General features: G+C 43.7%; 1 protein-coding gene across 4 annotated transcripts in view; it reads right to left on the bottom strand.

Annotated features, from left to right (window-relative positions):
• The window catches only part of ABTB2 (ankyrin repeat and BTB domain containing 2), a 159448-nt gene that overhangs the window by 28212 nt on the left and 104441 nt on the right, over nt 1-26795 (bottom strand). For all 4 annotated transcript variants that reach the window (XM_057404529.1, XM_057404527.1, XM_057404525.1 and 1 more), the window contains 2 exons: nt 25719-25865; nt 22856-23066 (listed from right to left, as the gene is read on the bottom strand). In XM_057404529.1, coding sequence (XP_057260512.1) covers nt 22856-23066; nt 25719-25865 — 358 coding nt within the window. The remainder of the gene's footprint in view (nt 1-22855; nt 23067-25718; nt 25866-26795) is intronic.

Raw genomic sequence — 26795 nt, forward strand, 5'->3', positions numbered from 1 at the left:
TGTTGAGGACACCAGAACTGCACACAATGCTCCAGGTGAGGTCTCACAAGAGCAGAGTAGAGGGGCAGGATCAGCTCCTTCGACCTGCTGGTCACGCTCCTTTTGATGCAGCCCAGGATACGGTTGGCGTTCTGGGCAGCAAGCGCACACTGAAGCTGGCTCATGTTCATTTTCTCATCCACCAACACCCCCAAGTCCTTCTCCGCAGGGCTGCTCTGAATCTCTTCTCTGCCCAACCTGTAGCTGTGCCTGGGATTGCTCCCACCCAGGTGTAGGACCTTGCACTTGGCATGGTTAAACTCCATGAGGTTGGCATCAGCCCACCTCACAAGCGTGTCGAGGTCCCTCTGGATGGCATTCCTTCCCTCCAGGGTATCAACCGAACCACACAGCTCAGTGTCATCGGCAAACTTGCTGAGGGCGCGCTCAATCCCACTGTCCATGGCAGCGATGAAGATGCTGAACAAGACCGGTCCCAACACCAATCCCTGAGGGACACCACTCGTTACTGGTCCCCAGCTGGACATTGAGCCATCGACCACAACTCTTTGTGTGCAGCCATCCAGCCAGTTCTTTATCCAGCGAGTGGTCCATCCATCAAATTGATGTCTCTCCAATTTAGAGACAAGGATGACGTGTGGGACAGTGTCGAACGCTTTACACAAGTCCAGGTAGATGACATCAACTGCTCTACCCCTGTCCATCAGTTCTGTAGCCCCATCATAGAAGGCCACCAAGTTGGTCAGGCAGGATTTCCCCTTAGAGAAGCCATGCTGGCTGTCACCAAGCACCTTGTTGATTTTCATGTGCCTTAGCATGGCATCCAGGAGAATCTGCTCCAAGATTTTGCCAGGCACAGAGGTGAGACTGACTGCTCTGTAATCCCCCGGGTCATCCATTTTCCCCTTCTTGAAAATGGGGGTTATATTTCCCTTTTTCCAGTCATCGGGAACTTCACCTGACTGCCAGGATTTCTCAAATATGATGGCCAGCGGCTTCGCAACTTCATTCACCAGCTCCTTCAGGACCCACGGATGGATCTCATCAGGACCCATGGGCTTGTGCACGTTCAGATTTTTAAGATGGTCTCGAACCAGTTCCTCTCCTACAATGGGCGCAAGGGTCTTCATTCTCACAGTCCCTGCATCTGCCTTCTAAGACTTGGGTGGTGTGGTCAGAGCCTTTGCCAGTGAAGACCGAGGCAAAGAAGTCATTCAGAACCTCAGCCTTCTCCAAACCCTGTGTAGCCAATTCTCCCGAGAGCTTCCTGAGGGGGCCTACATTCTCCCTTGTCTGTTTTTTATTTGTTATGTACTTGTAGAATCCTTTCCTGTTATCCTTAATACCCCTAGACAAGTTTAATTCCAATTGGGCCTTAGCTTTCCTAACCTGGTCCCTAGCTTCCTGGACAACATCCCTGTACTCTTCCCATGCCACCTGCCCTTGCTTCCACTTATTATAAGCCTCTTTTGTCATTTGAATTTTCCTCAGGAGCTCCTTATCCATCCAAGGAGGCCTCCTGGTCCTCCTGCTGCACTTCCTCCTGGTTGGGATGCAACACTCCTGAGCTTGTAGCAGGTGATCCTTGAATATCAACCAACAGTCTTGGTTCCTCCTGCCCTCTAGGGCTGTATCCCATGGAACCTTACTAAGCAGGTTCCTGAAGAGGCCAAAGTCTGCTCTTCTGAAGTCCAGGGCAGTGAGCTTGTTGCACGCTCTTCTCACTGTCCTGAGGATCTCAAATTCGAGCATCTCGTGATCGCTGCATCCAAGGCTGCCCTGGAGAGTCACATTTCCAACGAGCCCTTCCCTGTTGGTGAGCACGAGGTCAAGCACGGCACCTCTCCGTGTCGGCTCCTCTATTACTTGCAGAAGGAAGTTGTCTTCTACACAATCGAGGAACCTCCTGGATTGCTTGTGCCGGGCCGTACCGTCCTTCCAACAGATGTCAGGGTGGTTGAAGTCACCCACGAGAACCAGGACCTGCAAGCATGAGGCTTTTCCTGTCTTTCTATGGAGTGCTTCATCCGCAGGTTCTCCTTGATCAGGCGGTCTGTAACAGATCCCCACAGTAATGTCTCCCATAGCCATATTCCCTTTAACCCTGACCCACAAACTCTGTGGACTGCTCACCTGTCCCCACACAGAGTTCCATACTCTCCAGCCTATCCCTAACAGAAAGGGCAACTCCCCCTCCCTGCCTGCCAGGCCTGTCTTTTCTAAAGAGCCTGTAACCTCCAGTCATAGGAGTCATCCCACCATGTTTCTGTGATGCCTGTTATATCATACCCCGTAGACACGCACACATCTCTAATTCCTCTTGTTTGTTCCCCATGCTACAGGCATTTGTATAGAGGCATCGGAGCCGAGCTCCAACTGAAGCTGGCTCATTGGCTGGAGCAGCTGGGATATTTCTACATTGCTCCAAGCATTTATTATAGGTTCTGGCAACTGACTGGGTGTGTTGGGATGGAATGATGTCCCCCTCCCCCAACACATCTAGTTTAAAGCCTCCTTGACCAGTCTGGCAAGCCTCCTACCAAAACTGCTCTTTCCCTTCTTTATCAGAGCAGCTCCACCAGCCCCCACTAGACCTGGCCTACAAACCTGGGTCCCATGTTCAAGGCACCCAAATCCCTGACTATGACACCACCCTTTTAACCATTTATTAACCTGGCTAATCCTCCTAGCTTTTTTTAGGTCCTCCCCTGTATCCTGGAGAATTGATGAAAAGACTATCTGAGCTCCAGAGCCCCTTAACCACCTCCCCCAGGGCTCTGTAGTCCTTCTTTATGTTCCCCAGGCTACTACTATCTATATCCCTAGCACCCACATGTGTCACCAGGAGTGGGTAATAGTCCGTGGGACTTACTAGAGCAGGCAGCCTCTCTGCCACATCCCTGATCCGTGCCCCTGGTAGGTAACACACCTCCCTTGAGACAGGGTCTGGCCAGCAGACGAGTGCTTCTGTCCCTTTCAGTGTAGAGTCCCCTACTACTACAACCCTCCGCTTTTTCCTGGCAGCACCAGCAGAGATCTTCTTTAGCAGTGCATCAGCCGGCTGTTTCTGGCTCGAGTGCGCTTCCTCATTAGTCCCCTGCAGGACAGCAAAGTGGTTCTGTGTGGGAACAACAGATTTAGGGGGAAGCCCCTTGCTTTTGGTTGTCCTTTTCCTTCTTTTTTGTTGTGTTTTTTTTGTCACTAATTCCCAGCTTCCCAGGTTAACAGCCTCCTTCTTTCCTTCATGAGCTAGAGGGGAAGCTCGAGGCCCCCTGCACAGTTTAGGCCAGGAGCAAGCATTCCTGCCTCCTCTCAGCTTCCCTGACATCTCGCAGTCTATTAACAGCATCCCACAGCTCAGCCACCTGCTGCAGGAGGGCCTCCACCAGGGAGCACCGAGTGCAGCCCTGCCCATTGCGCACCATTCCCTCACCAGACCAGTGCAGGCACTCTCTACGCCCCGAGCTCTGCACTGCAGCCTCCCCTCTCATCGGCTCTGTCTGGGTGCTTACGCTGGCCACCGCCGGGGCAGCCAGAGCAGAGCTCCCGGACCGGGCCCTGCTCACACGACGAGTGCTCACCATCCTGCTCTAACTGCCTCCACCCGCTCTGTTCGCCGTGCTCCCTGGGCCAGGTTTTTAACCAGTCAGGGCTGGTGCCACTGCTTCAGACTCCGTCCCGTGTGAGTCAGCTGAGCTGCCGGCTCCTGGGCAGGTCCTGTCGAAGACTTGAGGCACCCTCAGTGGCTCTTGTCGCTCTGAGTTGAGGCTCCTGGATGCTGATCTCCCCCCAGCTCCGGTGTTGAAGGCATCCTCTCTCGAGCTACTCACCTCAGGATTTTTAAGAGCACTGGGACCAAGACATTTTTGGCAGAGGGATGTTAGTTGCATGCAACAAGGAAAGAGCTCCAGAGGAGTTGGAAAATTATGTCATCCTTCCTCTACATTGAATGCCAGGAAAATCCACATGGAGCTGGACCTTCAAAGGTGAGGAAGACCCTGCTATCTCAGATGTAAAAGAGTGGTAAGTCTTCCCAGAAGAAACAACCATGTTACCAACATCCTTCCTCTGGCATCCCCAGGAAGGTCCAGTGACAAGATTGCTGAAGGAAGGAGATGTTTTCCCTGCAGACACCTCTCTTCTCCTCTGCTATGCTATTTTTTATCACCTCCTGCTTTGCTGTAGCAAAACAAAGAGGGAGCCAAAAGCGACAGCAACATCAAGAAAGAAACATCTTGTTCTTCTAAACAAGAATCTCCTTCTTCTAAAGTAGGAAAGAAAACAGTGTCCTAATGGAAGCAGGTGAGAATGGCAAACTTTGTCTCCTTCTTGGCAGTCTGGGCTGGTCCTGAAACACATGCACAGTCTCCACCCAGCCTGTCCCATAGTCTTCTAAATGATTTGACTGAACAGCTTTGTATTCCCTTCTTCTGTAACAACTGCTCTGTAAAACCCTGTTAACATTTTAAACACATGCAAATTTCAGCATTGCAAAACATGTAAATATCAGCATACCTATGGTCAGAGTAGGGTAGACCATGATAACTCCCCTGTATTTGATTCACTGAAGCTACACAGAGGCTACACACAGAGAAGAATCCCAAATATTTAGAGATCATTGAGGTTTTTTGCAAGGGACTGAAAGAAGAAGGGCTTTCAGTGCAGTGCAGTGAACTAATGTTTGAGCTTAATACTGGAATCAAACTCTGTGGCTCAGTCTCATTTTACCCTAAGATGATAGAGCTGAAACTCACACAAAGCAAGTTAAGAACAGCTATAAAATGTTATAGATCAGTCTTACTTGTTCTCTCTTTGTTTTAAAGGAACAAGCTTGAAACAACAATACTGTGCCTTTGGCGCATACAGAAGAGAGTGATGTGACTAGCAGAGATGCTGGAAGTGATTGCCACATTACTGAGTAAGCCAAGCAGGCTTTCTCAGAGCTTTTCAATGCTCCTAGTTAAGAGTCTTGGGAAACCCACATGCAATGAGCAGAACTATATAGGGGAAAAATGGGGGGAATAAGAGTAATCTGCAACAACAAAGTGAATCATGTAGGAGGGTGGCTAGAAGAAGATGTGCTATTTGAATGTCACACCAAGACGGAAAAATCCCAAGGATAGCAACAGAGTCAGAAAGAAAACAGAGTGAAGTCTCATGAATTGGAGAAAGGAAAAGACTCCGAGGCAAAACAGAGTATCCAAAACCTAAACCACGCCATGATGGTGTGGAAAAGAACGGCGTATTTACAATTTGGATTCTCAAACACTAAACCGCTCTTCAAGCTGCTGGGGGAAAAGAAAATCTCCGAGTATGTAATTATATGTGAACAAAGTAACAACAGAAACGATGATTTAGAAACAACACAAAATCTTTGCTCCAAAACACAACCAGCTTCGGTCTGTTGTCATTCCTTTCAGATTCAAAATATTTTAGTGGATTTGAAAAACCTCCCACACTTACAGAGAAAAGACAGGAATTACCAAGCTGGATCTCATTCAAGGATCATCTCAGCAAATGCCACGTCTCTCAAAGCAGAAAGTCCCAGATCTTCACAGAAAAGGAAGCAGGAATCACAGCCAACTGTGAAACTCTTCCCCTGAAAAAAATGGCTGGCTCACATCTTAGAAGATAAGAGTTCTCAAGTTTTAGTGGATTGTTATCAAGTTACTAAGGTCTTGGCTTGGGGTGTGCCATGACACTAGCTTCCAGTTTAGGACTTATCCTTCAGACACTAATAGAATGAGAAACATCTGGATAATATTGTATTTATAGGGATCTTTTCTCCACTGAATCTGTCTTCACAGTTTCCTCTGCTTAGAGAATATAAAACAGGACAAGAATAGTTTAAATCTAAAACTGGCAGTTAGTAACCGCAGAGAGAAATAGCACCCTTTCCGCTCTTGTCTGCAAACCATACTTAGAAGTAAGGTGCAGCATCAGGTTTTACTTCATGTCCATTGCAAATCAAAGCTAAATTCAAGCTCACTGTAACAACCCATGAAGTAATCACCAGGAACTGACTATGAGTCTTAAAAAACCCCCTCAAGTCTGTGGTTTATTTATGACAATCACATCTTACAAACTTTGTTTCAACAACAGGGAAAAGATTCTATTTTCAGGCTGAAAACAAGTACTTGTGCTGCTCTGGAATGTGCCATGTGTCTCATATAGAAACACATATTTGTAACATCTGTAGCTGTGGCAAAGGGAACTCTTGATTTCTAGACAGATGGAAAATAATTAAAACCAACTTTAATTGTATATAGTTGATGATAAGAGTCAGATATACACGATAGTTTTAACTACAACAATATGGTCATGGTTGTGTGGTCAAAGATGTGATTGACTTCCATCTGCCTCCCCCAGATGCTCCCAGAGCTGTTTGATCCCTGATGGGTACTGTGAGTAGCCACCTCCACAGAGGAAATGTGGCGGAAGGGAAACCACCGATCGTGCTCTTCTTGCTCCTCCCAACACCGCAATGTCCTCCATAAGCCAAAAACTACTGCAAACAACCCAGGAGATGAAATACTCCTGCACAACTCTGGGTCTAACTGCAGTCTTGACCTCAGTTAATACACAGCTGTATGTTTACATCGCTTCCAAGACCAGATGCAACTATGAGGTCTGACTCGCTGTTACATCTGCTGAGTTAGACACAGGAAAGAGTGCTTGCCAGTGACCTATGCCTGTCAAGATTGTACCACCAGACTTGCAGAGGTCAACTATACAGACCTCCAAAGGACCTGGGTCTCAAATCTCTGGTCTCTCACCAGCCAAGAGCATCCTCACACCATCACTAATGTATGGGCTCTTCCCACCACTGGACAGTGGTTCTGCCAGGTTATTTGCATCAGATCTGTGAAGCCTTTCTCTTGTAAAAAGGTGACTACCCTTCCATTTTGTAAGCACAAATGCTATACGGACAAGATCACAGAATGGTTTGGTGGGGAAAGGCCCTTAAAGCTCATCCAGTTCCAACCCTCTGCTGCAGGAAAAGACACCTTCCACTAAGGCAGGTTGCTCCAAGCCCCCTCCAACCTGACCTTGAACACTGCCAGGGATGGGGCAGCCACAGCTTCTCTGGGCACCCTGTGTCAGTGCCTCAGCACCCTCACAGAAAAGGTGGCACATCTCTGAGGCCCCTCAGCTGCCCAGGCCTGCAGAAAGGACACTGCATCTGCACACCCCTCAGAAACTGCTCTCTGTCATTTTTACGTTAACAATTTACCTTTGTAAAAGCCCAAATGTGCTTGTGCCGAGTTACAGGCAGGTCACAAACTGCCTCAAGCTCTTGGATGTTCTTCAAAATCAACTGACATGGAAAATCTGAAGAAGTCCTTTTGTGTTCTAGTTGTAAATATTACTACTTTTTTCCCTAAATTAGCATCATTGTCTAACAGAAAATAAGCAATGACTGGCATGTTTGTTCCATGTTTTGTTTCCCAGGACCCCTCCCAAGGAGGCAGACCAAGGAAACCTTGCCATGCACAATTCCTGGTGAGAAGGAAAACACTGGTACATTCTAGAGCAGGGCATGAATACAAACTACATGCATTAAAGAAATGAGCCTGTAGCAGCACAATATGTGATAGGCAGAGATAAACATGGGCAGAGAGCCAGAACTTGTTGTCTGCTATTCTTGGATTAGCCTTGATCCTGTGGGCAATAAAAACAAGAGGTAACTCCTATGGTTCATTCCAGCAGCTACACTGGCAATCTAAAACAACCCATTGCTATCTGCAAGCAGATTTATCCGGAGTCTGTGCAGTTCTTCACTATCCAGTACTGATACTCCTTCCATTATACCTCATTCCCAAAAGCACTCGGAGGATTGAGATAACAGACCCCTTACTTACGACTTCAATCTGATTTGCCAACATGCATATGTTAAAAACATATGCTGACTCTCCAGCCAAAACCAATGTGCCAGATTCAATCACAGAACTGATTTTCAGGGCCCAGTTGTAAAATCCTACAGGCAGAGAGAGCATCGCCTGAAGCTCCTGAGTTACAACTGTGTGAAAAAAGAGCCACAAAGAGAAATATTTTGGTGCAGTGCTGGAATACTGAAAACTGTTTAATTAATTGTAACTGGAAAAGTTTGTTCAGCTGAACAGAGATAATTCGCACCAAAGCAAGGGGAATAAATAGGGAAAAGTTTCCTACTCACCTTACAGCACAGACTGAAACCTAATCAGTATTCCAAAAGAGAAATTATAAAAGACAAAATAGAGGCTAAAATTTCAAGGTTGGAAGAAGATACTTTCATTTTCAGGACTAAAAATTGATGAAACTTCCATTTTTCTAATGGCTTGACTTATATTATACTTCTGTGCCATGTCACGCTACTGTGAGCATGGCCTGCCTGTGTCGCTGGTCTCACCTGATGCTGATGTGTTTTCTTAATGAAGATCTAAGTAATCTTTTGGCTTTTTACATTCCTGGAGTCTGAGAAGTTTCAAAAACTAATTTAGCATGAAGGCATGAGGAACACACCAATACATGCAGATGAAACAAACTTATTCTGGAGCTCTCTTGAGCACAATAATGTAATGTGTGGCACCCACTCCACCCTATAGTGTAATTCTCCAGCCCAGGTTCCTGCTGCTATACTACAATCACAGAAAGTCTCACAAACCAGCTAAAATGTCCTCGAATAAAAGGAAATCAAGCCCACAGGTGTAGCATTTGTGAATGAACAGGCAGTAGCCTTCTCTCTAATCCAGTATTAGGTAAGACACCTAAGATCTGTCACTAATGAAAGATAAGGAGGAGGAGTAACATCACTTCTGGATGAAATAGATGACAGTGTGCATTTTTAAACCTATTATTTTGCAAGAGAACATCACTTTGACCTAAAGGCAAGCTGCTCAATGAACATATTTCACCTCTATTCAAGATGCCTCTGTTTTGTTCCTCAATTCTTGTCTTAAAATATTGAAGAGTTGCTGTGCAGGAATGGAAAGAGAGGTCTGTTTCATCCAAAGATGTTTGGTACCAGTGGTGAATGAATGTGTTTATGGTTTTCTACTGGAAAGCACAATGAGTTATATATTTGCATTTTGCCTTAATTAAATTAAGTGCCATGTAACTGTATAGACATAAGAAATATAAGCAATAGAAGCGTCCTGAACTTAAAGAAAACAACAAATGTGAAGTCAGTCCTTCTATGCCAACCTAGAAATCCCCTCACTCTTCCATTTTGTGTTTAATATTCCCAATTTCAAACTCTTTTAATGCTTATACCACTGTGATTTTTATGGTCATATCAATGAGCCTAAAGAGAATGACAAATGGTAGACGTAACTGCTTAACTATGGGAGTCTGATAGGTAGAGTTGATTGGTCAGGCTCAAATTCTTTCAGTTTCCAAAGATCCTAAATTTAGAGCATTAATGCATTGAATTTCAACATTTGGAGCTGCAGTGCTTCTCAGATGCCACAAATTCCAGCTTTCAGCACTGTTCCTTGGATCTGCCAACACTGCTGCTGAACAGCCTCCTGCTTTGACTGTTACAGTGTATGAATTTCATATAATAGTGTGTTATATATATAAAATATGTATACCTGCAGGAGATTTTTCAGCAGATAACAGTTTGGTCTGGGCAAGAACAATGCAGACACATGTAAAGTCATGCTAAGAAGATTTTACCACCTTGGGTATTAGTAGCCTCCTGACGTCTCTACTGATCTACAAGGACTATGTTGCTTTCTTTTAGGGAAAGGTCTATAGATCTACAGATAGAGTTGTAGAGTTCCTCTTATAATAAATTTATGTGCTGCAGACAATAGGCATAGCTGATAAAATACCATGAACTCATGATTTCATGGTCTCAAGTCTTTCAAACACTGTTAGCGTATAAAGCTGACTCAAGTGTTCTCCCAGTGTCTCCAGAAGGACAATGTTATCCACATATGCACTGCAGAATCTAGCAGGTAACTTCAACCATTCCTCAGAACACAGTTATTTCTACATGAGAAGTAAGGGGAATCCCCACAAACAACAATCTTGCAAAATATGTAGAGGACTTACCTTCAAATCTTGACACCACCATGCATGCAATTGCCAAGACTACCAGCACAAACAGGAGGCAACTTGTCACACTACCAAAGCTTTACATCCCACCTATTCTGAACTACAGAGTTGCAGATTTTATGCTGAGTTTGCAAACAGCTGAATAAAACACTGCCAATGCTGGTTTATACCCATGACATCTGCAGTACAGGCTAGGAGGTAGATAAAAAAACCCAACTGTCATCCAACTCTCAGGATCAAGGTTATCTGTTTCCCCATCTCTCTCTCTAAAAAGTGCACTTAAATTAATACATTAATTTATTCTTCTATTAATAGATCAGATAAAACTAATAGGGGGTAAGGGAATGGAGTTTTCTTACACACAGTTAAAACCTATTCTTGCAACAGGTCCAACCTGGTTCATTTTGACCATTGCAGAAGGTGCTGCCTTGTGGTTACTATGGGAACACAGAGGAATTTCAAGCTCCAGCTTATGACTTGCATGACAACATTAATAAGTTTTGTTTCCAATACCAAATTATAAGGTTATTTTTGCCTTTCAGCCCCATTACAATTCTGCTGCCAGAAAGCAGATCTAAACCCACAGAAGCATCGATGAATATGTAAAAAGTGACAATCAAGCATACATCAATTCTAACCCCAAGTGCAACGTGCACAATTATTCTTTTTCAGCTTGTTGAAAAAAGTTATTCGAAGTTTTCATCAGCCCTACACTTCATTACCTGTTGCTTGAATAAACCTTTCTATCAACACCCTGTGCTCTGCGTTCCAAACACAAAGGAAGAGTAATCAGTAAAATATATCCAAAACCTGGGAAACACCTCTTCCCAGAGTTTTTACCTCAAAAAAAAGGTGAAGAAACAAAATTACTTGAGAAATAAACTAGCCTTCATTTGCCATTCCTCACAGGAGGTACTTCTGGGCCCCAACTACGTGAATAAAGAAGTACATAGCTTACACTGGGGTGAATGCCCTTTCTATGTGTACAGGCAGATTGAGCTTGGCCATTTACCCTTAAGCATATTTAGTGTCACAACGCAGAGTTTAGCAGACTAAAGAGTTAATTAAACTATCGTAACTTCTTGAATAAGGAAGAATGGAATGCCCAGATGGAAAGTCATTTAAGGAACATATGTTTCTGTGATGTTCTAATGCACCAAGTCTTTGGAGAGATCTTTCCTGAAGAATTTGGCAGCCACAAGAGGGAACTAAGTGCTGACTTCCTGGCACAGGGCAGTGCTCCACAGAGGTAACTCCTAATCACGCAGTCTGGATGCTGGAAGCAATGCAGTTACAGCAAGATCCATATATAACACAAGTTATATTAGCATGAAATTATAACATGAGTAATGTGCTCATAATCTTCTCAACTAGCTTAACTATCTTCTAATACTGCATCATGGACAACTCATCCTTTCCTGCTGAGAAAGCCTACCAATACTGAAGTACCTGTCTCAGAAGAACAACATGTTTCTCTGGAAGGATCTTTTGCATTTCTGAAGAGGTGAGGAATGGCCTAGTGAATTCCTTACAGTAGCAGAGAGTTTTCCAGCAAGCTTAGGATAAAAACTTCCAGCTCCTGTCCCACTCCTTCTCTTCTCTAGCCATTATGATATATGTTTTATTCCATGGAAGAACTTTGGGTGCAAACTCTTCAGTGGCATTCAAGTTCTCTGTAGCTAACTCCAGATTGAAACTACACCTTTCACAGCATTACTCCAGATTTACAGTGATAAGCAGTAAGCACAGCTTAGTCTCTTTCCTCTCTAAACAAACACGTTAAACCAGCATGCATAGAATCAACACAAGGTTGTTTAGCCCTAGAAGAATCCATGAGCCAGGGCTGAATCAGCTCAGACATGCAACTCATTTGAATAGGATTTGTCTTGCAGAGCAGACATGCTTTTTAAAACAGTCAGTTCAGCATTTACTGCAAAAACATGTGATGAAAACAGTGCAGTTAGCTTCATAAGTGACCACCAGGTCATGGCAGTACATTCACTCGTAAGTATAAGACAAGGAAGTGCAAAATGGCAGGGTCTCCTTTAAAAAGGAAACAAAGCAGAGACATAGCAATCTAGGATTACCCCAGGGAAAGCTTAGTTTCTAATCTCCATAAGGTCAAAGAGAAAGAATGATTGTTGCTATTATCATAAATTATACCAAGAAACATTTACTCTTCAGCAGAGCTCAACTCTTGGTTCTCTGCTACAAAGACATCAAGAACAGTAAGAGTGAAAACCCCACCAAGCTGCCAGTCCTGGCTGCTGCACAGCAACAGCTCAGAATTGTACCTTTATTTGGTGTGGCCTTTGTTAAAGTACCAGCTAACTCCTTCCTCAGGAAACAGGCAAGTTCTGCAAGTAAAGGGCTGTAATTTAGTCCAATAGGAAATAATATTAACTTCAATTGGAAGCAGCAATTACTGAAAACGAAGCAACCTGGTGGCTTGTAACCACCATCGCTCTTGCAATATGCTCAGAACCCTCCGTCCACAGACTTACTGCTCTTTACTTAGTTAAAAGAGCACTGTGTTGGTATCATGATACTGCCTTTAAAGATCTATGCCTAGGAAAAATGGAGAAAGGATGATCTTAAATGACAGCAAACCAGCAAGAATCAAGTAGAGAAATTAAGACACTTGGTCAGTGCTCTACAATTTTCACTGTCCAGAAGGTGGAAAAAGAAGCCAGGAGACCTTGTCTTACTGATTTCTATGTTTTTGCAATGCCTTTATCAACACATGCTGTAATGGTTTTATTTTAAGTTTCCCTAGATAATTTTTCCTTCATTTTTGATGCTAGCTTGCTGCTCAGTCATCTTCTCTTGAAACAGCAAACTGCAAACAATACACAACACAGGGTGCCTACAGACACTGAAGATTCCTGTTGGCACCAGCCCTGGCAGCTAAGTTGCCAGGTTCTCATTTTCTTGCACCCTCTTTTTTATCTGAACATATGGAATCTTAAGAGCAGGAGCCAAGAACTTAACGTGGACATCTTTACAGTAGTTACAGTAATTACCATAGCTGTAGTTGTAGTAATTGCAGGGTGGTAGCACACACACATACATGCACAATGGCTGTCATATCTTCATTAGTAAACCAGACAGCCAGAAATCATCTATGCAGTTTTCAGGCATGTTTACAAATAGAGACATTCACCAGAAATGGCTTATGTCAGACTTTCTGGGGTTTTCCAGCAAGCACTGACGTTCACTGTAAAGTACCTAAGAAAGCAGAAGGTGGTGTTTGTCAAACCAATGCTTTGTAACTGAGAGGACAAAGACTGTCAAATGCCTTATTACTTCTCTAGGTAGGTGGTAAGGACCAGCTGCTGCCTGCTGTCTACCTGCATAGCCAGGTAGATACCTATCAATGATTGGGAAGTAACCAGGCTGACACAGGTAAAACAACTTTAAGAGACAAATACTGTAATTAGAACCACAGACCAGCTGAGGTTGAAAGGCACCCCTGGAGATCGCTTAGTCCAAACCTCCTTGCTTAAAACCAGGGTCAACTAGAGTAGGTTGCCCATGACCATGTGAAACTGGTAACCTCTCAGGTGACCTGTCTCCTCTGTATCTGTGACATTGAAGACTTCTCAGACCATCCTTAACCATTGTCCATGGAAATCAGTGCATAAGCAGCAGGAAGGTTTCTAGACTGCCTGAGAGCTGGTGTATACACATACATCTACATATACTCTTTTTTTTACCAGTAATGTTCCCTGTGTGCCAAGGCTGGCAGAGGAAGGCAGTCTCTTTTACTCTCCATAAAGTCTGCTCTGAGCTGTTCAATCCCATCTACAGGGAGATTCTTCTCCTTGATACTTTGCAGAGAATTTAAATAATCTATGTTTATACCACATCCCTGCTCCAATACAGCAAGATCAGAAGATACAGGCTACTTTAGAAACACTCCAACAACACTACAAATTGCTTACAGCCAGTAATGGGGAAGAAAGGCTGGGCTGTCCCAGGTGTGAGATAGCAGAGTTTAAAAGTAATTGAGCAGTGGTTGCTTATACAACAAAATAAAAGACAGAGGCAGGGAAAAAACTAATTCAGAGTAGAGCATTGCCAGCTTCAGCAGTTACACTTGGATGGATTTGATCCTCAGGGTTTGCAATTAATTCCCTTCACTACTGCCAAGGTTATCCCTCACATTCCGATTCTGCAATCATAGAATAGTTTGGGTTGGAAAGGACCGTAAGATCATCCAGCTCCAACCCCCTTGCCATGGGCAGTGATGCCTCACACTAGACCATGTCACACAAGGCTCTGTCCAACCTGGCCTTGAACACTGCCACAGGTGGAGCATTTACCACTTCTTTGAGCAACCTGTGCCTGCACCTCAGGACCCCCAGAGTAAAGAACTTCTTCCTTATATCTAACCTGAACTTCACCTGTTTCAGTTTAAATCCATCACCCCTTGTCCTGTCACTGTGGTCTTTGAACTATGTAAGAAATGAACAATTCAGAAAATTAAGACTTGAAAACACTTCAACAGATGATGCAAAATAAAGGCAGGAGCATTACACCAGGAGCCCAAACATAACTATTGACTGTCAACTATTGACTTGAATGGGACTTTAAACTTCACACAGCCAGTGCTGTGGTGTTCAGAGCATGCATGGACACACACACGCAGAGTAATAAACACATAGACATTGCATCCTGGATATCTCTTCAGTCTTCCAGTTAGGACACCAGGAACACTATGTAGGAGTCCCACTAGCACAGGTTCTGACTGTTAAAAAGTCAGCAATTCCTAAGTATTTCTGTTTTTTTTCTGGCTATATGTTACTGTAATATGTGCTGAGATGTCACCATAGAGAGCAGGAAGGCAAAAGCTGCTCACCACAAGTGTGATAAGCTACTGACTCCTGTTAAATCACATCTTCTCAATTCTGAAATCTGGGGAAGTTATTCAATATATTGCAACTATTTAGTATGGACTCAGCAAATCCATAATCCTGCCTAAGGTCAGGAACAGCACTGTCAGTGAACAGTTAATTTTATTCAATAGATACACACTGATTGTAGTTTAGCTGGCCTCTGAAATAGGGTCACTCAGTCCATTGCACTTCTGAATGAGTATCTCAAAATCACAACTAAGTCTGACAGTAACTGGTTGAATCTGAAACAGGCAACAATACAGGGTAACAGATTCTCTCCTCAGTGTGGGTGGAGAAACTGATCTTACCTGTTTATATCCCTCTTATTCTTCTAATAAATCTACCAAACTAATCTTTCATCAATAGCAAATCGCTCTTTTTTCTTCTTTAAAACAGAGGAACACATTTTTATATCACTCCGAACAAGCAATTTCGTGACAGCACAGTTCAATGTCAGGCTTCCTTCTGTTCCCCTATATTTATTCAATCAATATATTTGTATCAAAATAGTTGGCGAGACAGGAGTAAAATCAATGTGACTATTGCATGGGGATGGGACTGGAATATGCTCACTGACACATCTTTCTGTAATCACACCATTGACTTCAGGGATACTCCATGTGGATTTAAATACATAAACATGAATATATGATTACAACATTATACTCTCTCAAGGCAAATGACTGAATCAAGGTCTACTTTCATTATTCCTATATACCTAGTCTTGACTGTTAAGGCAGCTGTAGACAGACAGATACTAAGATCTCTCAGACAAGAGATCCCAGAACTTATTTTACTGCAGACATTTTCGAAGACACAGCTCATTGAACTAAGTGTATCAAGTTCTGCTCCTGATGGGGCAGGGTAACAATAGGATATGGCTGTAAAACAGAAGAATTCAGACATAAATATATTAAATTTGAATTAGGAAAGGCTGGGCCACAGATAAATCTGAAAGACAGACAATGATGTAGCTATTGCACTTAATAAAATTCCATAAACCTGCAGTTAAAAAGAGTAGAGGGGGGAAAAAAGCCTCATGACAGATCAATGACAGTCTGGAAACATCCATCTGGAGAAAAGATTTGTCCTGAAAAGCCTTAACCAGCTCTGAATGCAGTGATACTCGTCAGTGACGCTGAGGATGCAGCTCAAGCAAACACAGGGCTCAGCAGCAGGCTCTGCAGGTTATTCCTGATTTTCCTTTCTTTTCTGCCAGTTGGATGCCCATGTAAGACATTATGGAGGCAATTCACATGAATAACTGGGATGTTAGTCTTCTCTTTAATATTAATTGATATCATTGTATAAATTTGATCCATGTGACCAAATTACTCTTGCCTCTAGCAGTGTTGGAATGAACAACCCTTAGCTGTGCCAAGGGAAGAAAGCAGGTAACCATGAGGGAAAGAGCTGAAGTCTCTAGTTATTTCTAATGATACACCTAAAGATCATCAGGGAAAAAGGTACGAGGATCAATGTAATGCTTTTTCAATATAGAAAACATGACGAGGAGACCATCTTCATCAGATGGTCACTGGGGATAAGATATAGCCAGAGGACAGGGGCTCTTTATTTGCATCAACCACTGCAAGGCTCTTGATATGGAAACTGTGCCAGAAGACACTTGAAAAGTAGCACTGTAGGAAAGCAGATGCACAAACTACTTGGAGATTATTCTTCTCTCAATAGAAGTCTGTGATGTGTCTCTGAGGTACCTGAAGACAGACTGCATTTTGCAAAGTATGAAAGATAAAATAAGGTTGTAAGGCCACTGCTCTGCTCAGTCTGGTTTAAACAAGAGTGTTTGAATCTAAGGAGCACAACAGGCCAAAATGCAAACTTGATCACCACTCAATAAGGAGGTGCTCAGACTGGATTTTGACACTGTATCAGGAACTATTAATTTAGCTCCATCTCTGTTTTCCATGCTAGCCAGAGTAAGTTTGGATTATATGCCACAGGACATTAAACACCAAGTGTTCTAGCCAATGATGACTTAAATCAATACTTCAAATACTGGAAGAATATAGCATTGAGCAAACAGCACTCAAAAATAGCATGAAAGGGCTGCAGCCTTTTCTTCTGGCAGCATCAGATGCATTTTTTTGTTCTTTCCCAATCAATAATGTCTCAGAGCAGGCATTGCTGGAAATCCTCCACAGAAAGAAAACCCAAGCAGACAGCTCAGCTCCTTCCTCCTCCTGCCCAGCTATTGTGGCACAGGACAGTAGGCACTAGACCATTTCTCCTGCTTGACCCTACTCAAAAATAGAATCATAGCATGGTTTGGGTTGGAAGGGACCTTAAAGCTCATCCAGTTCCAAACCCCTGCCACTAGAGCGGGTTGCTCCAAGCCCCCTCCAACCTGGCCTTGAACACTGCCAGGGATGGGGCAGCCACAGCTCCTCTGGGCACCCTGTGCCAGCGCCTCAGCACCCTCACAGGGAAGAGCTTCTGCCTAATATCTAATTCTTCCTAATAACCTAAATCTACCCTCTTTCACTTCTAAGCCATTCCCCCTTGTCTTATCACCACTTGCTCTTGTAAGTTCCTCTCCATCTTTCTTGTAGCCCTCCTTTAAGTACTCTAAGGGAAAATATGGTTTGCAGGCTTATGCATGGACCCTGGATCATGTGAGGTAACAGAAGTAATGGGAGGACTCCTGTTGGAAGCAGAAAACAATTTAGGTTGCTTTTGAACCATGTAGATTAAAGCAGCCACCCAGCTGAAAGCAGGATGAGCAGGAGCCTTTCTGAAGGTTTTCATGTGACAAGAGAGAAACAGGGTGAGCTCAGGTTTGTTTAGAACCACATCACAAACCACACTCCCCAGAGAAGCAGCAAATCTGAAGCCTTCTAGATGCCTGCACATGGAAAACAGAAGGAAGCTCTCTGTTTTCTTACGAGGTAGCCCTTTGTGTGACTGTAGCTGGCTCCTTGCAGTGTCCACAGCTTTTCCAGCTGAAGAGCTGTGAGTCTCCACTGAACTAGCAAGCTCCAAATTTTACTGTTGGCAGCTGACAAATCCTACATCAGCTCAGGAATTTCCCTGGTGTTTTACTGGATTTTCACTGGCAGAGTCAGATGGGTGCAGTCTGTGTGCTTCTGCTGATGTAAACTCTTTTATATACTCACTGATGTTTGGAATGAAAGAATGCCCCATCAAACTCAGACAACATGTAAAACTTGGCACATGCGCAACATGGATAGCTCAAAAAGGTCTGGCATGGCCACATCCATGGGCACTGGTGGATAAGCCAAGAATTACTTTTAGAACATTCTACAGAACAACAGTATTAACAACAGGCAAACATGATGTATAACTGTTTAATAGGGTAGCTGGAAGAGGAGGAAGCTTCAGCCTACCAAAGACACGATCATATACACAGTGAAGCAGAATCCAACTTTTTGCCTGTTCTTAGGAATTAGATCATACTAACTTTCCTACAATAAATGCTGTATGCACATGATAATCACAATGAGATAGGATGAGGGCAATCAAAGCTGTCTATTCCTAGCTTTAAGGCTGGACCAGGATAGACTAGTTCACCCAGCTGTAAAGTAAGACTACAATACTGACCTCAATTTGTGCTGTATAGGGAGCAGACAAATACTCCCTGAGACAAGTATCACTGAGAGAGCATTCTTGCCTTGACACACTGTTAAAAATAAGACAAAAGCTTTATATTCCACTTGGGAGAAAGTGAAGAAGGGAGAAAGAAACTTCATTTACCTTTGGATGGCCCTTCTCAAGTCACAGGATCCCAAACAATCCCAGCAAACACGCTCTGCTGCTCTGGGACATGAGCTCACACTGCAGAACGCTCCCAAGCTCAGCCAGCCTGACATAAGCAATGGGAAAGAGCCCAGAGCAGAAAGAGAGCAATGGGAGTGCCACATGCTTGCTCACTCTTCATAGTGCAAACCCACACTGTCTGATCTCTGACACAATACAGACTATGAGCTCCTAGAAACTCAAATATCTTATTGCCCAGAAGAGACACTTTGCAGCAACAAAGGCAGATGTGCTCTGTGATGACACCAAAAGGCTCTGAGCCTTCAGGCCCTCAGGTGTATTGTTACTGCGGAAGGCAGCTAGGTCTCACCTCAGGGTCTAACTCCTTTGCCAAAGTATTGCACAAGTGGCACTCTATTTGCAAAACACTTCCTCAGGTGGCCTATCTGACATCAAATAGCAGATGGTTTATTGTCCATGCAGTAAATGAGGTCATTTTGGGGTTTCAAGTGGGTCATGGCTTGGTCATACAGCAAGCAGCTGCAATCACTGTGGAAATACAAGTGTTTTGCTTAAGATACCTGAGTGCTTTCCCTGTCATTCTGCCTCCCCTCCTCCTACTGCTTCAATGCCTGGAGGTAAGTATCAGAACCAGATATAACCAACTCACAAACTTCCCAGAGCTTCAGTGTATTGGTATCCCACATCATTCACATGCTGGAGGCTAAAACAGAAAGCTCCTCTACCTGCCAAGTTCTAAAGACACAACTACATCCACCCCATTCCTGCAGGACTCTACAGTTTACCCACCACCTCAGTTCTCTAGTTGCCAAGGTGTTTAGCATGAAGAAGGCACATAGCTTATATGAGTTTAAACTGGCTCTGTTCACTGGGGTGCCTTGCATACCTAACTGCAAGCATGTATGTTTTCATACCTTATACAGACAGTATAAAATGTTCAGATGCTCAGCCAGGTTTTGAAAAGCCCTTTATGGCATATGACACCCTCTAACAGGCTTCTTGAATTCTATGCTTGCCTTCATGTTGAAGTACAGTAAAAGCCTTCCAGACCCTACAGTGTTATGATTTTCATAGCACTCTGCAGTGTGACACACAGAAAGCTCACAGACAACAGAAAGCCAGGCAAGATGGACTGTAGGTTGTCAGGTCTCTAAATGAACAACTAAGGTTCCTTTCACTGAATCAATGTGGCCCACAAATCTTTCCAAGATCTGGTTTTACCAAGTCTGCAGCTCTCTCAGCCATCCCTCTCTTTACTAAACTTCAGATTAGCATTCACCACCAACAGATTTATACTGGAGCATACGAACTGAAGCACAAGCAAATGTAGAGCTGGTCAGCGTTACTGTCCTTGTTTGTGACTGAGGGTTTTTTTTCAGTAGAAAACAAACTGGGATTGCAGTGCACACAAGTATATTCCAGAAAGAGAGAGCACAAACACACAAAAGAGCAATGCAGAGTTTGCAGCTGATTTAGCACAGCTCGGGAAAGAATAAAAGAACTGGGCTGCACAGCCTTGCCAAGTCACATTAGGTGAATCAGTGCCCTCATCTATCCTGCCACGAGTCTGGCATCTCACACACAGCCTCAACCATCTTCCCTCTTAATCTAGGAAAGAGTAAACTATCTCTTGTATAAAGTGTTGCTAGGAACATTTATCCCACTGGCTATGCTAAGTAACACGCACAGAGGTCAATGCAGGAAGACACATACAAATACACCTTGGAGCAAATGAAATGCAGGGTTGGATGTTCATTTGTAGTGTACTGGGCACTATTAATTTCATTTCCAAGTTTCATAACCTTTTCAAAGCCAATTGTTTAACCTGATAGTCCTCAGGTTCTGTTTTTTCCCCCACCTATTTTCAGTTTTTGCTTTATTTTAATATAACCTCTTTAATTTTCTTTTCAGCTAAGTACTGGTCAGAAAAGAAGGCAGAAATTTCCCTTACAACAGCTGTTATAGGATCTAATGGGGATTTTAAACCAGAATAGAGTTGCAGCCTGCATTCCAAAAGCAGTCCGGTGAACCATGTGAAAAGCATTGTTTGGGAGCAATTGGGGAGATAACTGCACTCCTGATTTAACTCCTTTATTATCCTCAGTGTACAAAACAAGTTGCTGCAGTAACATCATGATACTGAGAGCGCTGAAAAGAGCACAACACAAAATAGAAAGCTTAATCTACGTTTCTGATAGAAGCTGTTTAGCAGCTTCAGCTGTACAACTGTGTGAGCTGCTGGCACAACTTTGCTGAATCTGGCCTCATGAAAACTCAGGTTTTGCACAGTGTGCAAACATGAAATGCAAAATAAACAACCTTGCACTTGGTAGGGCACTTGACTGAGATTAGTGAGCCCCAAAACCAGAGCTACCAATGGGCTCGGAGTTGTGCAGCTTCTTCCTATCCCTATTTTACTCTATTTCACTTAATTCCTCTTGGTTCTTCATACATCAGTTCCCACTCTCTGCTGCTTGAGTTCTGCTCACAGATTGTTCTTTTTGAAAGGATTCTGGGGTAGGATCAAACGGAAAGACAATCTTTTTACTTTGTAAAACAGCTGAGCTCCCACCAGACAGAGATCTCAAAGAGCAGAAACTACATTACAGTACAGAAAGATGGCTCAGCAACCAAGAGAATAAAACCAGGTGACCAGCGGAGGTAGCTACAAAGACCCGGAGGGTGATAAGTTTATATTTTAATCCTTATTTGAAGTTCCCCTTAACCTAAAGTAACTCATCAAGACTGAAATTATAGAGGCTGCCTTCCACCCAGTAGGTTTTTCTGCACCCTGACAATTCAGAGCCTTAAAAGGACACAATTCAACCTACTATTGTTCTCAAGGTCTTCTCCCTTCTCAGTAGCCAGGCTCTGGCCATGAAGCCATCAGCCACAGTTCCAGTGGTGGTGAACACAACTATAAGAAGCCTTTAGGGCTCCTGAAATCAGCTGGCAGGCTTGGTGCAAGACAGTGCAGGCTGAGAGCATCATTTAGATGTTACCATGATTTCATATCAATTTTAGAAGCTGGGGCTGAGTAAAGCCCCAGGTAGGAAGAAGAAACCATGCTGCTTACAAAGCTGCAGAGATGTTCTCCTTTCTCTGCTCATCTTTCCAACAAGATGGGAATGTGGCCTCCCCCTCCAGCTTCAACACATCACTACATTGTGAAACCTCCCAACCACAGCCGGCTTTTGGGAAGGGTCAGGACAGAGTCTTGATACCCAGTATGCTAAAACGCATCCACAGAATATGCTAGCACAAATACTGGATAGAGTTAATCAGAAACCAGAATTTCCCACTTAAGGTAAGATTTCTGAAATCAATACAAAATTGGATAAGCATTTCAAACTTTGGAAACCTAACAAGTGTGGAGAGGCCTGGGTCTCCCTGCAAGAACCAGCTACCAGTGTCTTTGAGCTGGGGAGCTGCCTGACCTGTCAAGGAACTCAACTTGTGGCTAGGGCTCTGAGGGCTCCTCAGCTCTCTGCTGCCACTAGCCTGTCAGGCAGACTGCCAAGGAGCTGGGCAGGAAGGAAACCAGGGAGGTTTCTAACAGAAAAAACATCCCTCTGGAAAATTTCTGACCACTCTAATAATGAGCCTATTTCAGAGTCAGTTATGGTGCTGGCAGAAGGCAGGGAGACCCACTGCATTTTCTGTTTAGTTACTGGCTTCCTATATAAATTTATTTCTATACCAGACACACAGCATCAACTGAAGGAATCCTTAAGAAGGATGTTCATAAATCCCTTCAAACTTCCCCAAAGCGAACAACATCGCTTTTCCTGAGAATGATGACAATTGTTAATTGGTGCTATTGAGAAGGTAACATTTTCTTTGGTAAGGTCTTTACTGCTTTAGGCAACCACATGTACTTTTGGCAGCATCTCTAGACAAGCCTTGTTGGCAGCATACAGTATATGCCTCGCTCGGAAAGATTGCATGAAAAAACAGCTCACTTTCCAGTTCCAATTCCAAGGCTTCATAAACTTGGCAAGGCTGACAGCGTAATCTGGCCTGACTGCAGGAATAACTGATGCCTGATAGGTAGCATCCACAAAGCTGCCCAAGCTGCCCATGCACACAATAGCTACTCTACAAAAGGAGACCTTCTTAGCCTAACTCCTTGACTACTAACAGTTCAACCTACGTACCGTTCGTTGTTCAGGGTCATTCTTGGAGGGTCCAGGTTGGGGTTCTCCATGGATTCCATTTGAGGACAGCGTAGGAAGTAGTAGAGGGTGTGGAGAGCATCAGGGGACCAGGAGATGGGTTGCTGCTGCCGGGTTTGCCGAATGGGGCTCATGCCTGGGCGGATGGTGTTCAAACACTGCATGTGGTGCATTGCTCGTGATACCAGATCACCTGCACAAAGAGAGAGAATGCAAAAGCACCTCTTTACTATTAATTCATGGTTCTCTTAAGTACACTTTTTGAACCAAATAAAGTCTCTCTCAGCTAAGAGAAATGGCTTTTGTGTGCTCTTAATCTTTTTCCTCCACCAAGGCATAAGCTGTCCTCAAGCTGCTACTCTGCAGGTTGTTGTATGGGAAATTAAACTTTCTTTCAAATGACAAGTTATTAGTTACAAAACAGAATGAAACTTCTCTCAGTTATCATACATTCAGCTGCACTGTGGTTTTTCCATCCTGGTTTTCTCCTCTTTCCAATCACATATACCCAGTTTCTTGCCTGCCTGCTAAATTACTAATGTCTTTGCATAATGTCCACTGCCCAACCTGGAGTGTAGCTTGCCCAAGGCAAAGCTAGTAGCACCAGTACAAATAGTCTCATTGCTGGCATCGCCATTTTATATTGTGAGATTGTTCCCATGTCTTTCAGCTGGGTTATGATATTCCACCCTCCTACCCATGAACTTGTGACAAGTTAATGATGCTATATTCAATTTAGAAATCTCTTCTTTTAAGGGGTCTGCTTCTCTCACTCTCTCTAGCTGTGGGTTTCTCCAGAATAACAAGACCTGACTCTCTTCTTAAGAAGCCATTCTTCATCTTGATCACTGTCACAACCTGAGCCAGAAATCTACCCCTGAGCCCTGTAAAGAAGATGGTTCCAAGAGCTTTCTGGGCTGCTCAGTCCTCTTTGGTCTTTGAACTTGAGCCAATGTGTCAGAGCACTGGTGGACCTGAGGAGGCCTGGAAGAAGGGGACCTGTATTACACAGTTTCTACTCAGAAAGGATTTTAAGACTGCAGATTGTTTAAAAGTTCACAGAGCAATGACCCCAAGACAGCAGCTATGCAGTCACATAAAACTGGTCTTTGTGCAAGAAGCTTACCTTGGGCACACCCTGTTTACTCTCCTTTTATTGTGGTGCATTTCAACCTCTCAGGAGCTTTGCAATAAAGACTTCAGACATTAAATCTTTGAGTAGTGTGACTACCATACCAGTGAGCTGAACGATTCCTATGGATTACTATAGATAGCCAGGATCTATTTTTGCCTTGGGAGAATCCTCTGTTGCTTTATATTTTACAGTCCCCTAAAACTCTCACAGGAAACGTTACTCTATTGTGTCCTACAGTTACAATACTGGGAAAGGATGGAACTGAAATAGTTGCCCCATCACAAAGGTGGTTCCTGAGAGAGCGCCCTGAATGTAGCCACATATGAACTAGTTCACACCGCCCTCTGAAATACTTAGGAGGCTATTATTTGTTCATTTATATCTAACAGCAAGACACTGAATTTACCAACCAACCTCTGGCTGAACCCATGGGGTTCTAGTGTTACACCAGTTAGGGAGAGCCCCCTCAAAAACTAACACATGTCTAAACATGATAATGCTATTAGTGGTTCAGATCAATGGAGCATTAAAAAGCTCAGTTTGCAGTGTAAAGCTGTGCCACTCATTTGTGGTGTAATACATTTTGTTTAAGGACCCACTTCAAAATGGAAAAGCCTCCTAACATCTCTGCCTTTCCACTTCAGTAGCTCCTGATTCTCCAGGATCTAACTGTTTTACAGGGATAGCGTTGGTACGAACACAGGGTCTGCGCAGTTATAGCCAAAACGTATCTGGAATTCCAATCTTCAGCACAGAAAAATGTTCCTTCTCCTTTGCACACTCACTCTCTTGATTTTTCTGGCAATGTGCAGCAATGTTTAAGGAAAAAAAAAAAAGAAAAAGTAGGCAACTGTATCAGGAGATCTATTCACTAGATGTAATGACCAAGTTGGCCAAAGCAGGGATGGGGGAAGAGAGAGGAAGCTGTATTCAATCTTAGGCCCATGCTACAAATGTTCTCTTGTGTTCCAGGATAAATAGAGGTGTGTTAAAGGAATCTGAAAACCTCAAATTAAGGCAGGTTGCAAAATAAATGGTGAAACCCACAAACTGGCCCTGACATTCATTAGCATTCAGATGGTGGAGACTAAGAAAGTGATGCCAGCAAAAATGTTGCAAGGGAAAAGTAGAGCGGGAAAACAGAAATCATTTTTGTTTACTTTAAAAGGGCTTTGTGAGTAGTCTAGGAATGGAACATTTCATTTGGTTAGCATTAAAAAAGAAAGTTTTGAACAAGTTTTTGTTACCAAAGTGCTCTCAGATTTTTTTTTCTTCCTCTTTTTGTCTTTTAAGTAACCCAAAAGCTTTTTCCTTGACTATCCTGCACCCTTGACATCTCCACTGCACAAACACTAACAAAGAGAAGCCTCTTACCAGCTGAGGGAGGTGCCACTGCTCTGTTCCTCAAATGTACAAGAAAGCCTCCAGAGGCATCTGGGCAAAAGCATCCATCTTCTGTTGGCACTAACTACCAAAAGGCTAGAGAAGCCACGTCTCATATATCTCCAAGGTGATTAAATATGAAGCAGTCTAATGAAACAACCTGATTTTCATAAACAGCACCACAAGGCAATTAAATCTTACACAACGTTTGCCAAGTACTGCTCACACTGTCAACAATGGCAACGCTCCCACTGACCTCAACAGTGGAGGGACTGGCTCTCCTGCTTCACAGAAAGCAAGCCTGGTTTGATTACAGCCCAAACTTACTCAGTTCAGAGATGCTTCCAACGCAAGTTGCCAACAGAGACTGCTCTAAAGTTCGGAGTTCCAGCTGGGCATAAGCATCAGCCCTTCCATCGTTGCACACAGAGCCATCGTTGTACGGGCTGAAGTAGGCAGGTAGAGACAGCACACCTGGGGATGAAAGCAAACACAGTCCCATTACAAGTGAAGTTCCAGGAAAGGAAAAGCAACTCTCTCTAGCAATAGGGAACCTGGGTATGTTTTGCACCTTTCTTGGGAGACTCAAGGCCTTTTGAAGAGTTCAGATAAAATCAAACAGTGCTGTAAATACCATTGGAACGGCTGAAGCAGCGAAACTAGGCTCTAGGGAGTAAGGCTGGGTGTTTCTACAGCCTTTAAAATCTAGAAACAAATTGCAGTTGAGATAAAACTACATGAAAAGCTTTAGTGAAGTCTCTCCTACTGTTTACATAACAACTCAGCTGTGCACACACAGCTTGCTTTGGAGCAGCTATATGCAGATTGTTAGATAGAAGGGCCTGATTTTTCGAGGTGTGGAAGATCACCTCAAGCCCCCTGAAGTAAATTGTAACTGCAATCTTTGCAACTCTGCAAACAAACCCATGGGCTATGCCAGCTCTTTGAAACTCTGTGCAGTTTCAAATGTGCAGACTGTGGTTTCTATATGGGGGAACCTTTGGATATGCCAAACTACACCCACGAGTTTTGAGGCTGACTGCATTTTCATCACTATAAATGACCCCTCAATATGAGAGAGAGATTAGAAAGATAATTAGATTGCAAACACGCATTTACCACACACACACTCCTATTTTATCTTCTTGGTGTAACTAGCAGGTTGAAGGAGGTGATTTTCCCCCTCTACTCTGCTCTCACAAGACCCCACTTGAAGTACTGCATACAGTTCTGGGGTCCCCAACAAAAGAAGGACATGGAAGCTGTTGGAGCAAGTCCAGAGGAGGCCACGAGGATGATCAGAGGCTGGAGCACCTCCTGTATGAAGACAGGCTGAGAAAGTTGGGGCTGTTCAGCCTGGAGAAGAGAAGGCTGCGTGGAGACCTCAGAGCAGCTTCCAGTATC

This window comes from Pezoporus wallicus, unplaced genomic scaffold (genome assembly GCF_028554395.1).
Source record: "Pezoporus wallicus isolate ANWC-B61680 ecotype Strahan unplaced genomic scaffold, APGP_CSIRO_Pwel_v1 contig_13201, whole genome shotgun sequence".
Classification (NCBI taxonomy): domain Eukaryota; kingdom Metazoa; phylum Chordata; class Aves; order Psittaciformes; family Psittacidae; genus Pezoporus; species Pezoporus wallicus.